At 42.8% G+C, this 15,625-nt stretch overlaps 1 protein-coding gene across 2 annotated transcripts in view; it reads left to right on the forward strand.

Moving 5' to 3' along the window:
• Positions 1 to 4,412, forward strand: part of CABLES1 (Cdk5 and Abl enzyme substrate 1) — a 73,257-nt gene extending 68,845 nt beyond the window's left edge. For both annotated transcript variants that reach the window (XM_085052691.1, XM_085052690.1), the window contains one exon: positions 1,279 to 4,412. In XM_085052691.1, the coding sequence (XP_084908817.1) occupies positions 1,279 to 1,419 (141 nt within the window). In that variant the 3' untranslated portion in view covers positions 1,420 to 4,412. The remainder of the gene's footprint in view (positions 1 to 1,278) is intronic.
• The last annotated feature ends 11,213 nt before the right edge of the window (positions 4,413 to 15,625 follow it).

A 15,625-nucleotide genomic window follows, 5' to 3' on the forward strand; every position in this document is an offset into this window, starting at 1 on the left:
CCCTCAGGAAATTAATTTTGCTTTTAATTATGTTTTCAAGAATGTCAGTAAGGATTCTCCTTTGAGAATTAAATGCAGATACTAATTTCTGATGGAGTCCAATAGACATTTGTATTTCTTCTATCAAGTTCAGCTTTTGGACAAAAAAACCTAAAGAGGTGTTGCCATTAGAGCACCTCACTCCAGATGTTTTTTGTAGATGTGTTTGGTCTTCCACCCGCCCCATGTGAAAGAGTTAACCTGGGGGAGTGTTATGCCATAATCTCCTGCAAGCACTGAGGTACCCATCTGATTTAATGCTGCAGAAAGTTAGGCAGGTGTCTGGGTATGTGGCTACAACCAGCTCACTCAGCAGGAGAGACATGGGAATGTGGACGAGGGGCAGGACTGGACTCATGCCCTCCTCCCACAGTCACAGAGCTGGGCTGACAGTCAGTTTGTTAGAAAGACCTCTGAAAAATCACCAAAAAAATCAGCCAAGTGGGAATGGGAAGATCGGCCTCTCTTGCTATCTTGAAACATTGGTCCTTCCATAAGACACATTGAACTTTGCAGTAGACCCAAGGGCAGAGAAGTAGCAAGCCAGAGAGATCATAAGAGGATGAGGAGGGAAATACTCCTGAACAACTGGTTGCCTACTTGTAGCATCCAAATCCAGCAAAAACAGCAGTGCATATGGGAGGTTTAGTACATTACAGCAAAAAGCCAACTCTAAAACCCATCCTCCTTAAGGATAGCAGTTGCTATTAGTCACTGTTCTTATGGTTGCTGTGGATGACACCTTCTGCCTCTGAGGTATTAGGATCAAATTATGGCAAAAATAATTTCCCCAAAGGGCATTGCAGCACAGTCTAATGCTGAATGAAAAATTAGTGATTTCAAGCAGTGCAGGAAATTTATGGACAATTACAAGATGCATGTCTTCCATTACACAAGTGATTTTGATGTTTGCATGAAGCCTGGAATTTCCTGTTGCTGCAGTGGTAATCACTGTGATCATTAGAATATGTATCTGCTGGCAGTGGAATGAGTGAAATGACGAATGTGTCAGAAATAGCAAGGCTGGCTGAGCTTTATGAGTTCACCTTCACAGTAAGGAATCAGTACATCCAGTTCACCCTGCTCTGATTTTCTAAACCTACAAGTTGATCAGGATGGAAGTTTAATGACGGCAGCATGCATGTTTTGAGTAATGTCATTTGTGGGAAAGCACTAGAAAGGCAAACCCTCATTCCATTTTTTTTTTATTTACTTTTTTCCCCTTGGCTGTGGTTGCAGAAACTGGAAGAGAAGTTCCGGCTGAACAGGCGAGAGCTGATCGCCTTCGAGTTCCCGGTGCTGGTGGCCTTGGAGTTTGCTCTGCACCTTCCCGAGCACGAAGTGATGCCGCACTACAGACGCTTGGTGCAGAACTCCTAGCGCTGGCTGCCCTGCGGGGAAAGAGCTCCTGACTGTTCCCGCTTGGCTCTCCCGAGCCGCAGTTACTACTGGAAATGCAAAATCAGACTCCTAACACTTCACTCTCTCTCCCCCCCAAAACAGTTTTTCCGGCTACATACGGGAAAGACTGCATCGACTCTCAGCTTTGATGAATTTATGTATCATTACTTTCTCAAAGCAGGTGAAGACTGAGCTGTTGGTAAATAGTTCACATGCTGAAACTGGGTGGCAACTGACCCTAGCTGTAGGGACTACAGCTATAAAAGTAGGCAAAAGTTAGAAGGGCAGCCTCCATGACCACCCCTCTCTCCATCACACAAACCCTGGAAGCCCACTGAGTGCATTCTCGTAGAGCTTTTTCTACAGACCTGCTGCAAATTCCAAGAGGACTTCTTAAAGTGAAAAAGCTTTTAAAGAAGATATCTTCACTGTGTCAAAAAGAATGTGCCAATCTATTTTTGTATCAGCAATTGAAAGTGCACTTTTTCCTGTGGGGTATTTGTGTGTGTATCCGTGTGTGTGTGCGTGTGCGACACCGAACTGATCTCAGTCCAGGTGGCTGGCTTAGCTGTTTCCAAGTGTATCAGTTACTGATGGTGAAGATCAAGGTGACCTTACACGTTTACTTCTTGAAAAACATAACTACTGGAAAAGTGGTAAATGGGATCATTTTTGGACGCTTGGGTTTTTTTAATCTCTGATCTTTCCAACATTGTACCTTTGAAAGGATTACACTACTACTACTGCGACAGAAGGATCAGCAACTGACCTTAAGTTTTCAGTCATGTTTGTGGTAAAGATGAAAGCATTAGTATAAGATTTCCATGTCATGTTTTTTAAAAATATCTTGTGTTAAGCCACATGCATATTTTTAACCTTCGCACTTTTCCCACTGTGGAGATGGTTAGACTTGCACTCTGTAGTGTTGTATTTCTGTGCTCTATGTTAGAGTGCGTAATAAGCACATTTATTGTGCTCTATCTTAAAACAGTGTTTTATTAAAAAAAAAAGAGTAGGGCTCAGCAGTATAAAGGGTGTCTTAAGGCTCCAACAGCAGGGACATCAGCCATTAAAGTTTTGGGGTTTTAATTAGGATTGACTGTGCAAAGCCTAAAATCCATGCCCAATGAGATCCAGTTCCTTTAGACATTGCAGTACTGGAGTTTTATGGTAAAACTTCTTGCAGCTTCCCTGGTTCTGACTGGACACCCAGAAAGCTTAAAGGCTTTATCCCAGCTCCTGATGCTGTATCCACACTAAGCTAATGCCATGCTGATGGACATTGTACAATTGCTGTTACCATGTGGGATTCCATCCCTGTCCAATCTTCTCCTGTGCTGGTTCACTTAACAAGCCTTGCCCTCAACATGCCCCACATGGATCTGCTAAAGTAATTACTTTTGTGGTAATCACATAAAATAAATTGTAGTCTCAACTGTGAGATTTCAGCTGAAGCCTTACCTCTCTAAGTTTGGGAGTGCTTGCTCAGACTATGGAAAGGGCTTGTGAGCAGAATGTAGAGAAGTGGGACATACCAGAGGATGCAAACACACTAATGCTTACTTTCTTTCGCTCTTACTTTAATCAGTTTTATTATTTCCTTCAGTTAGGCCAGGAAACATCCAGTTTCTTTACCAGCTTTGACTCCTTTAAATTCTAGTATGAAAAAAGCCTGCATACAATTGCTCTACAGGATCTGGAAAGGTTACATATGTCAGGACAAATGGGAATTTGTTTGATGCTATTGCTCTCCCCCCATTCTAAGGGGGAGGGTGACTATGCTAGCTTACAGTTATTATTAATACTTACCTGATTACTGGTATAGATACATTCCAACAGGATTGGGAAGGAGGGGGTAAAGAGAAAAGTGTGCACTTAAACCTTCCCAGTGTAACATCCCATGTCGCTGCAACCCACACATCACTCAGCCAGCTGCAAAGTGAGGGGAGGGGGTCCTTGACAGCACTCTTACTGCCTCCTCCTTCTCCTGGCCCCCACACAGCCAAGGAACAGTGGAACCAAGAGCCTGGAGCGCACCTGGAGCCTGTGGCTGCCTACTGGTTTATTCAGACCAAAAAGGTGGTGTAGTGTGGACCTACAAGCCAAAACAGTCTGTGGGTCTGCTAGGAGGGCTTCCACCCTTGGCTGTATCCCTTTCCACCCAAATTGTGTATATACGTTCAAGGTTTGTTTCTGATTGCAGAGATCTGTTTCTAATAGCGACCACTCAAGGCTAAGCAGAAGCTTTACCTCTCCGTGAAGGCTTCTACCTTTTGCTTTTGAGTCTGATTTTTTTCTTATATTGCTTTTTAGCATTGCAGGGAAAAAGCAAATTGTGATTGCAAGATGCAGACTAAAGAATGACAGTCTTACAGTAGTCTTTAGAGACGCTATTGAATCATGCTGTCACATCTTTTGTCTTCTGTGCTGCTACCCAACCCTGATCTACAGTTTACACAGATTTCTGGGAAGAAATCTGATTGCTGGAGACTTTCTGCTTTTCATTGTTATCACTGTTGTTTTGGGGGCGGAAAAGGGTTTCAGAGTGATGTTCAGTTACAGTTTGAATGTGGAATAAACACTTAAGATGGTGATGATGTTGCACTGTTCACTTAAGAACGTATATAAAGCCATATGTTGCTAGATCTCAGAGCACAAAGCTTGGTCAGTACAATTATGATTAGGACAATGGGCAGGATTTGCCCCCCTTTTCTGCCCAACCCTGGGAAAATTCAGGCTGAAGTGGTAGAGAAAATCTGTACCAAACAAAAAACATGTTGATTGTTTTCCTTTGTCTTATATGGCAATGAGTGTTGATTTACAAATGATTTTAGGTTCAACTTTAAATAGTTTGGGAAAATAATCCATTCCATATATCTTGTTCTGTTTTGAAATTATATACCGTACACTCTACCATGCAGAGTTTATTCCTTTTCTAAAAAAATAAATAAAAGTTTAAAAAAAATTGAAAACCACAGACTCTTTTCCACCAGTGACAGTATGTAAAATTATTCTGTCTCTCATCTGTACATGACAAGGGGTTTAGTTTTGTCTCCCTCTGGGACATAGAGCTGCTTATTAATAAGCCAATGGTGGAATTGCCAAAGGATCCTCACCCTCTCCTGGCATTCAGCTCCCTGCAGAGCCCTCATTTCTAGGATCTTCTCTCACTACCTTTACCCATCACTCCAGAGACCCACAACTTTAAATCATATATGTGACAATATGAACATTAGTGTGATTTACACAGACTCCAGCACATACAAACACGCAGAAAAGTACTTACCAATCATTTTCCTAAAATACCTATTAACAGGCAATGGCTTCTTTGGGATTGTTTGTAACATATCTAAATGACACAAACTTCAGCTAATTGCTCCAGCCTCCTCCAATACAGAGCTCACAGCATGAGACTTCTGTGGAAGCAGTGAGGAGTGGTTTGCTAAGAGATGATTGCACCTTCCCACGATGCTGAAGGATTTTGGCACCAGGCCCCACAATAAATGTAAAAAAACACAAACAAGGTAAAAGTAGTTGAGCGAGGCGAGAGACTGAGCAATCGGAGTAACAATGCCAACATCACTAGCTGAGACTGAAATCTGTCCCAGGTTGCACCTTTGGGAAGGGAAGGGAGTGTGGGAAGCAGATTTGAGCTTAATTTGTTCATCTCCCATTGTAAAGTATGTACTGAGGAGGGAGGGAAAAAGAGGGGAAAAACATCAGGTGCATCCCTTCAAAGAATGTTGTATGCAAAGCAAAAAGGCTTTTGTGAAATCCCAAATGGTGATGCCTCCCACCAACTTCATGTGAGCCTGTAACAGCCAGAGATACCCACGTCAGCCTGGAACCTGCTGGTCCAGATGAGCTCAGAAGAGAGCTCTTCAGTCACTGAAAAAAACCAACAAACACACACCCTGCAGACCCCAGGCCCCAGCAGCAAATACCAGGACCAACAGAGAGGAGAAGCAATGCTTATAGCATGGTACTGGGAAAGAGTAGGAGCTGTGATCCTGGAAAAGGGCCTGCACACCTTCAAGGCAGGGTGGACCAAGAAGTTGCTGCTGATTTAAGCAGCAAACACATTCTTCCCTTAACAAGACCTAATGTTTGGCTACTATCATAAGGTGCCCTCTGGACAGGCTCAGCTAGCTTGTGATACACCCCTTTCCATAACCTTGTTTAACATCATCTTAAGCCAGCTAGGACCCTTGCCTCTGTTACGCTGTTTATACAGATACTCAAGGACTTAATTCCTCAAACCTAAAGAAGTATTCCAGTTTGCAGTCAAATTTCATTGGTGACCAATTTATAACTTCTAGAACTAAGCGCAGTATTTCATCTAATTTGAATGTGAAGTCTTTTCCCTGTATGAATTCTGCTGTGTGGTGCTCCTTGGCAGCAATGCTTAACAAAGTCCTGGAATTTAGTTAAGCAAGATACTAATAGGAGAAAGTAGAGGAGAGAAAACCAATCCTCTCCTAGGAGCTTCGAGTTGTAGTGAATTGTTGTCTTGGTTAACATCAGTGGGTACAACTATCGGGGAAGAAGCTGTGCAAGTCAGGTTTTCAGAACCACTGAAATGAGACCTAAACTTTCCTCATTTTCAGTGTGCCAGCAGCCATGAGGTGGCCTTTATACCCTTCTATCCCTTCCATGCATACACAGGCCCAAAGGGCAAGTTTCCCTCTTCCTCATTGCTACCCTTTACCGACAGCTGGAGGGTTTTTACTCTTGAGTGTTGACTGGGAGAGCAAAAGGATGAAGAGGCCAGAAGGGTTTATTTACAAACCAGTATTAAATCACCTGTGTTCAAAAACAAAGACTGGTTTACCAGGAATGGATTCTGTTCATTGTTTTAGGAGAGGAATATTGGAATTTTCTCTTAGGTCTTAGACTGGGCTTTAGATAAGCTCTTCTTTAGGCTGGAGCCTTCCAGCAAGGAAAGATTCAGAGATACCTAGACTAACTTAAGCCACTTGTATTTCCCTTGTTGCCGTACCATTTATGTTGCCCACAGAGCTGAACTGTGCTGGCTTTTTATAAAGGACAAAGGCATTGTTTTGCAGCACAAAAATGACAGGCACAGCATCAGCTTTTAGTATCTCACCAGAAGACTTAAAGAACCCTGTTCTGGTCCCTAGATTGTTTTCCCCTCTGTATCAGGAACCCCTGGGAATGCACAGGTCTGAGCTCTTTCTCCTTATCTCACATGTCTCCAGTCATCACACCCATCTAAATTAAAATTAAAAGGAGGTAAGATGGCAAATCTCAACATATTTATAGAGTGCTAAAAAAAGAGCAAGCTTACCAAACAGTAAGCACAAGACTTGCATGCTGGTTTTCTCCCTCCTTGCAAGGAATGCTCGTGGCAGTCCCTGGCTGGGGAAGCAGCACACTCATGACAGCCTCCCCCAGCCCTTCACAACTCAACGTGCTCTTAACTAAACAGCCACTCTGCATGGCAAGGGAAGATAACACTCCAGGAATAGATTCAGAAGAATTGCAGGGCTGAACAGTCTGACAGGCTGCGTGAGGGAAGAAGGGATGGTTCGCAAAATTATAAATGTGCAGAAAACAGCAGGAGGCTGTGGTTTCCAGTGGTATTTTCTGTTGGCAACCAAAGAAACATGAATACTGGGGCAGGAGTTTTGTTTAAAAATATGAAAAACCTAATGAAGAAACAGTAGCTGTGAAGTTCTAAAAAGACTCCTAAGATACTTTTGTTTCTAAACTGCACTCATCTCGCTCAGAGCAAAACTGACTGAATTGCTACCATCTGAGTTGGATTAATGGTCTAGACCATGCTGTTTCCCCAACCCCTCCCCACTTGCCAGCACATCTGTAAGCAGAAGCCTGAACCCCAGACAGGTTCTTCACATTGCCCTGCATCTGTGAGAGCATAGCCTGTGAAGCAATTAACACCTGTCAATTAAACTGCCTCATGCAGTCCTTTTTAATTGGGAAAGATGCAGTTCTGTCCTCAGTGCAGGGCAAGAGCACATGGTGGGCCAGGTTCCCACCTGGATACATTGGCTCCCTCCTAGCTGCATGCTGGGGTAAGACCTGGCTGTGTACCCACATTCATTCAGCTTCCCTTGAGAAGGAATCCCACAGCACCAACAAGAAGGGCAGCAAGAGGTCATCACCACAGTTGTCCACATGAACATCCCTAGAGGAAAAGGGAGAAGAAAGGAGAACTGAAGCAGTGACTACCCCATTCACCATCATCATCTTTATTGTCAGCATCACCTTCACCCTCGTCTGTTCTTAAGATGTGGGCCTCTCTTCTCTCACCATCTGTGAGACAACTAAGAGGGTGCTGAATGAACAGCATGACTGAAATGCAACCATTAGCAACCTTCCTTCTGCCTTCAAGGTCTAAAGTGAGCTATTTGAAGAGGGCTTAGTCTGAGCTCTAATCCCCATGATGCAACCCAGGCACTGACTGCACTGGGGCTCCTCATGGAACACAAGCATTTCAACAGAACATCAAAGCATAGATTTTGACATTTCAGGTGGACAAAGTCCAACACATTTCCAAACATCAGTAGGTTGTGATAATGTCAGTCTCTTCTAGTTGTGAACATTTTTTCTGGTCAAAGCTAGATCAACTCCAGCTTATAAGCAACCCCAAGGCATTTACATCATTTACATGCAGATCTTCCAAAGGCACAGCAGATTTTTGAAAGCTCAATATGTAATGACTTCTTTCAGAGCAACTTCCTCCCAGCTATCCTGAAACATCCTTCCATGAGCAGCAGAGACTGTATGGCATTGAAATCTGGGGTATTCCATGGGCCAAAATGACAGTGCACACAAAGCCATCCCCAGAACTGCAAAGGCTTCATCTCCCACAACAGCCTGAGAGGTTCATTAATGTTTTCTGAATACAAGATTATGCAAGCTGCCATCTGCCTACCAGGGTGATCAGTGTATCTGCACAGAATGGAGGTGAATTAGGACAACAACCTTCATAGAAGAAAAAAATACTTCTTTTTTTTTCTTTTTTTTTTTTTTACTTCTTTTTTTTTTTTTTCTAGTACAAAATCTTTCACTTCCTCAAACCTGAGAAATATCATGGCAAGTCAGACCTCCACCAGTCAGTGAAGCATAGGAGGTGTTGCATTCAGATGTACTTTCTAAGGAACATTTCAGATCACAGTTTCAAGTATGGATCATGCAGATTGATTAAGAACAAAATCCCATTTCCCCTTTTATTCCTTGTTACATTCTTTTCTCTTGACTGCTGCTGTTTAGGCATCTTATTTTACTCCCCCTCCTCCCCACTCCATTTTTTTCACCTTTTATTATTTGAATAAGCACAAAGATAAAGAGAAACAAGTTGATGCAGTGCTGGGAGTTGAGTCTGGCTGACTCTTTCACATGGTGCATCCGGAGCTGCAGACTCCACCCTTCGTCTGATTTATTTTAAAAGCCTGCTGTGTCCATTAATGGAAAATTGGACTCTGTTCAGGCTGTGATGGTGTCCATGGACAGGAAAATGGAAAGTTTCAGATTAAAGCTGCAGGAGACCAGGAAGAAAAATATCTGGAGAATTTAATTGATGGTGGCAGCGCAATAATTGCAGACAAATATAAAAGAAATGGAAGTCTGTGACACAAAGCAGATCCTTGGGTCACAAGGAGGGGAGCATGAATGTCTGCAAGGCCACAGGGCTGAGAAATTAAAATATTCCTCACCAGCAGGAAGTTCAAACGTTGCAAAACTGAACACGTAGGATAAAACCACTATCATTGTTGTGTTACATTTGCTAACCATCCAAGTTATTCACCTCTTAAAGATGTGAGACGTATCTGATGACACCATCTGATCTGAGAAAGTGGTCAGAATCTCAGAGACATCATTCTGCAGTTTCATTAGAATAAACAGCTTGGAGAGTCACCTTTACTGAAAACCCAGTCAGACATTGGAGAAGCCCATCAAGGCACATGGGAAACAATTACACCTGGGTTGCTGCTGTCCATAGAGTGGAAACCAATGAATCACTGAACAGACTACAAATCCCAACCAAGCTTAGAGCCCAGCAATGGGATTCCTGGGGAAAAAATAAATATGTTAAAAGCTGTAAAACCAAGCAGAATTACTGCTTTTAAGCCCACTGAATGATGTAGTAACAATACTGTCCTCATATGATTTTTTTTCAGTTAACAGTGTAGCAATAAAGTAAAAATATAACTGTAATTATGGCTATTTATGCAAGACTACTGTAGAATACAGGAGGAGATGAAACCAGTATGGTGACATGGAAACTTAATGAATTCTGCATCCAAACCCTGCCCCCCTCCAAATTCCAAAACCCTAAAGAATGCTCTTGCTGAAATCTCATGCCATGGTCTTGCTTTATTGTTTGTTTTTAAACTGTTACATGGAAAATTATGATAGAATTCTATGGCAGGAACATATTTTTGGAATGGGCAAAAGTATGTTGGGCTACTTGGTACCTTCCTATTAAGGCAAGACAGCCAAATCTCCAGCCCATGAAAGAATTTTTCATGAAGTGAATTCATGAAGTATCTCAGAGAGACCAACATGAAAGACACTGGCTTTTTAAGAGCATGTTCTCTTCTTTCCCTAAGAAACACAAATACATGCAAAACCTTTCCAGTCTTTACATTTGGAAGAAATGATTGCATGGACTGGGAACTGGTACAACATAATATTCTATTGTTTTCATCCTCCTAGCTGAAATCACAGCCTAAGACATTCCCATCAGCACAGCCATCTGTTTACAGGAGCTGGATCTAGCCTGAAGCCCATACAAAGTGAAGAGAGGAACATCATTGATAGAGCAGATTTAATTTTCATCAGTTTAAAAGATGAGGCTTATTAGCTCATGGTGAAGAACATGGTGCTAGACCCAAGTTACCTTCAGTCTAGAAAACTCTGCCTGTTTTCCCACGATCTGTTGAAGCCCCAGATGCTGGCAGCAAGAGGTTACACAATCATCTCAGCTGTTTTCCACTGCATGTACTCCTTTAAAACTGACTTTCCATGGTTTCAAAGAAGGGTTTGAACCAGAGTGGTGCATTTTTGTCACATTTTCAGAAACAAGAAGAGTAAGAAACATGAGAGGGATTTTGAAGGGAAAGGGGAAGTTATTCTGTGGCTTTTACACCAATTTCTGTAGCAGGAGGTCAAGGGTTCCTCTGTCAAAATTTTCAGTGGTGCTGCCTTTGCAATTCAGCATTTGCTCGCTCTGGTGAACTACACTTCTCTCCAAACATTTCTGAATCACAGAAACAGGGCTTGTTTGTTTGTTTTAACCCAAAAAACCCCAATATAGTCGAGTTTTTTCCATCTGAGAGACTGCGGTAAGCAATTTATGCATACAGATGGCTATTCACAACAGGAGCCATTCAATTCTTTGCTCAGCAATTTTAATATTCCACTTCGAATACAGCTGAGCCACATGAAATTCTGTTGTGTAAGGCTCTCCTTCAAAGTAGAGATTTATTTTCTTTGGTTACAGCTCATCAAATCTTGAGGCTACAGCCATCTGTGTTAATCTCTGCACAGTCTGTTCTTATTCATCATCAATAATAAGCCCAAGGAGCACCCATACTGAAGACAGTACGAACAGACAACTATAATAAAGAAATAAAAGCTGCCTTGCTGAAATTTTTAGCTTCTGTGTCTATCATACATCCTAATTCTTTGACCATAAGTGGAGACATCAAATGAGGGAAAACAATTAACTTCACCCTGAAGGAACATAATGTTTGAAAGAAAGTTCAACTATGTTTTCTGAGTGGCCATTATGGGAGTGATTTGCAGATCTCAGGCTTTGGCAGTGGGACAGCTGGCAGCAGAATGGCAAAGAGAAGAACTTGGATGCTGTTTGCTTCTTCCTGCTAAAATTTATTGTGTCTCTTACACCACAGCTATGTGGATGTTCTCTACTAACTGCTGAAGCTTCCTGCACAAGTAGACTGGGTTGTTCAGCTACTGGCAGGCGAGATCCAGGGCAATGCCTGCAGAGTCACATAATAGCGTTACCTCCAGCTTGATCTCCACTGACACTGAAATGAGGTTGTCACTTCTGTCGTTCAGCTTAAATGGAGAAACTCGCTGTAAGGGCTGATCACGCTGAGCATCCTTGGCAACATGCTGATAATCTTTTTCCTGGTATTGGACTGCCCACAGGGTTGCAGACTTTATGGGCATGAAAGGTCTCAATTAATATTTCCCCTGTCTGCTCAAACCTGAAGGAATTTAATTTGCTAACTTGTGAACTGGTGGTGGTAACTGGCACAGGGACCCCTTCCCTGAGAAGGCAAAGAACAGACCAATTTCTAGGCAATCAGTAAGGGAGAAGTGACTCTTTAAGAGATGTTTTCCATTACTTATTTGAAGCCAAAGCTCATCACTTGTTGTCCCAGAAGGTACGTAACAGAGAAACAGCAAAAATCCATTTTGGTTGCCCTCTCCAGCCAAGGCTAGAGGGGACGATTAGCCAGACTAGCTTGGTCCCCACAGCTTTCAAAGGAAGGTCTGAGAAATACCTGCCTTGAGGCATTTCCCACCCCAGTCAATGAACACTTTCTGCTTTTGCGATGTGACTGCTAATTACAGCCATGCAGTTCTTACAGCGGGCATCTGCAAATCGCCAAAACATTTCTGCTTAACAACCACTCCATGCCTGAACCATACTCAGCAGAAACTCCAACCCCCTTGTCAGTCTAATTGGTGTCAGTGATACTCCTTCTGTGCTTATGCATGGTAGGCAGCATTCCCAGCTCTCCACTTTTCCTTTCCATCTTTGTTGCCTAATGACCAGTTTCTCAATCTGAATAACCATTTCCTCCAAACAACACCAACCTTTCTCCTTACCAGGTTCGAAGGGATTGTGCTGGTTGTTTTATTCAGCCAGGTTGCTCCAGGCAGGTGCTGTTCTTACACAGTATCACAAGGCACTGGTTGCCTGCAACTCCAGCATAAACAAACTTGTTGGTGCACCAGCTTTCCCCATCGGCAGTGGTACAGAAATCAGAAGTTTAAGTGTAAACAGAGATCAAACTCCTACAGGAAAATGGGCCTTGCCTTTGATTCCCAACCTGTATGGCCCTCAAGCACTTGAACCAACATGAATCTTAGGGTAGAGCAACCACTTCTTCACCAGCTTCTCCCACGAACATGCAAGTTTTCCTCCCTCTCAAACTGATGTTTGTCAGGAGTCACGAAAGGTATGGGACTGCTGATGGCAAATAGGAAGCAGAAAAGCTCAAGCAGTCTCAGGGTCTCCCACAGTCCTGACTGCAAATACAGGATTTCACCCATTGCCTGGGAGGAGCACAGAGAGAGACTTGCACCCATTTCACGATATTCTTCTATATACAGTATTCTCCACATGGGCAACAAGTTCACGGCTGAACAACTTCACAGCTGAACAAGTTCTAGGCTATGAGTTTTCAAATCTTAATGACAGAACAAATGAGAAATATACAAGCATGCTCCCAGTGTGGCTTTCCGAAGGGTTTTGTATGCCATCAAATCAAGAACTTAACATGCCAGCTGACTGCTCCCACCTACCCTGGAAGCCAAGACAATTACTAAAAGGTAGAAGAGTATTGTGACTGCTTCCCATCACAGATACTAAAGAGGAGGTACACTCCCCATCTCAGTGATCCAGAAGAGAGCTCAACTTATTTAGTAGCATTATTTTCTAGAAGAAATCAAGGCTTACATGACACTTTAGTTAAAAAAAGGGTTAAGTTTCTCAAACCAGGCAAATAATATGGAAATAGTTACACAACCTTCATAGGCTCCTCTAATTCCTTTTTGGGACTAAACAGACATGTATTTGTAATACACCCTAATTTAAAAAAAGCAAAACAACAAACCCACAAAGAAAAGTCCCAGCCCCTGCAACCCCCAAACGTATGAATAAGAAACACATTTTCAGAAGCAAATCTCATCCCATTTTATCTCCTTGTACAAAAGTATTTCAGCCTCAGTTTTTTCAGTTCTGCCCCCAATCTCCTTCCCCTCACCCACGCCTTCTTTTCAAACCAAATGAGCCTGTCCCTGCCTCTATCCTCTGGAACAGGATTAAAGTTTCACACTGAGCCTGTTGCCTGGTTCACAGTAGCAGATGATCTGTTTGAAAGCTGTTCATTCAGCTCTGGGCAAGGCAAATTTGCCATGGAGTTTTCTTCAACCCCCCATTTCCCTTAGCTTACAGGTAAAACAATGCTGAAGGAAACCTTTCCTCAGCACTCAGTACACCTCCCAGCAACTAACTCTTCTACAATACTTGATAAAGCATCCTTTTGAAAGCATGTCCTATGTTGACATCACATCTCTTGAATTCTTCAGATATTCTAGTTTGAGGGTGGGAAACAAGAACATATATATATGTATACATGCACACACACATACACAAATAGACTCATCCATCAACTCAGACACGGGTATTAAAAAGAGTAATGGTAAATCAGAATTCTATGCCTTACCAAATGTTTTTATGGGTCCAATGCTTCTTTTAAAAATCATTTTAAATACTATCTAAATCCTATTGCTTTTTGCTAAGATCACTTGCTCTGCAGATTTTCAGGTTCAGTGTTTAAAGACTGGCATAGATTCTCTGCCAGGACAACACAGCAATAAGCAACAACAGAATCAATTCAGTGTTAAGCATCAGGTTCATTTAATTCATTTACTAACATTTTCTGCTGGAAGCTATGTTACAGCCACCAGATCCAGAAGATTGTTTCAAAACAGAATCCCCATTGCCTGCATTTTTGTAATCCACTTGTAGTCCATATCCAGCAGCTTTACTCTTCAAGTCTTCTTTTGATGGCATTTAGCTTTAAGCAGAGGTTCTTTATGATGAAGGCCAGCCACATGCATGAGTCATGCCACTGCAGTAGATAATACAAGCTTTGTCCCAGTTTTTGTAAGAAAAAATTAAAAAGACGCTTGGGAAATAAGTGTAAGCAAGGTAGGATCACAAACGTATGACACGATTCAGGACCATCTCTGTCAGTGGTTTGATCAAAACTAGTAGATGTGGAAAGGGTATGATGGGACAGCCTCTGGTACCTGCTGCATCTCAGAAAGACGAGCACACTCCAATTTTTCTCTCTAGTCTCATGTGTTGACAACCCAAGAACAGTAAATTCCTTAAATGATGGATACTGATAAATCTGGAGGTTTCTGTATCAGCTGAGCTACAGACCCACTGCTTTGCATTAAAGCATTAATTGGTGTCATTTCTTCTCTGCAACATAAAGGAGCTCCTCATTCCTCAGAGCTGTGTGTTCGGCATTTTGTGGTTTTGACAGACTGGAAGAAAGGTCAGTTAGATATAAATTATTTACCTTTGCATATTCTTGCTCTAAATTACTTAACATAACTGTCCGCTAGACTTACAAGAGTCATTTTAAGCTTGAACTTCTGAGGTTTCCTGCTTTGAAGATCACTTTACCAACCCTGATGTTGTTTATTATGCAGCATTCCTCCTTCTGTGGCAGGGCTGAATTAAAGACCAGGGCACTACTTTCTCAAGAAAGCACCAGGTTTGCTCTGCCCAATCCTCTCCAGACCCCAACCTCTGCAAGGAGCCAGTAGTGCCTCCCCTGCCCACATTTCTCTTCTGCTGCCATCACCTGCTCACCCAGGGCTGTGAGGACCAGGAAGCCCAACCAGCACCTCTCTGTGTCTCTGCTCACTTGCGTGCTGCTGGTGGGAACATACCCCTTCCCAAGGGCACTGGTGGAGAGCCAGGGTTTTCTTGAAGCCCTCCCACAGCTGACGTTTAGGTTTGTATGACCTGCTCTGCACTGCCAGCTGAGATGCTGTCTTGAGGCTTTTCAACTTCTGCAGGTCAACTTGGGGCTTTTCAACTTCTGAAAACTTTTTCTAGCAGGTCACCTTTTCCCAGCTGGCATCCCCACCCCAGCACACATGCATTAAGAAAGGCACCACTTGCTCCAACAGCCAGAAGGGCTCTCTCGCCACCACATTTCCCCCACCACAGGGTTGGCCATTTGACAGCTCACTGTTACCAGTGCTGAACCAGCCCTTGGCTCACAGAACTCCCTCAGAGGCAGATGCCACACTGGAGCCTGACTTTGCTGTCCCCTCTGACACAGCCTGAGCAAGGAACCAAGTCTTTAGCACCTTGAAAAAACTCTAATGTATAAAGATGGATTTTGAAGGCCAC

Source organism: Lichenostomus cassidix, chromosome 2, assembly GCF_008360975.1.
Source record: "Lichenostomus cassidix isolate B80296 chromosome 2, HeHo_3.0, whole genome shotgun sequence".
NCBI lineage: Eukaryota > Metazoa > Chordata > Aves > Passeriformes > Meliphagidae > Lichenostomus > Lichenostomus cassidix.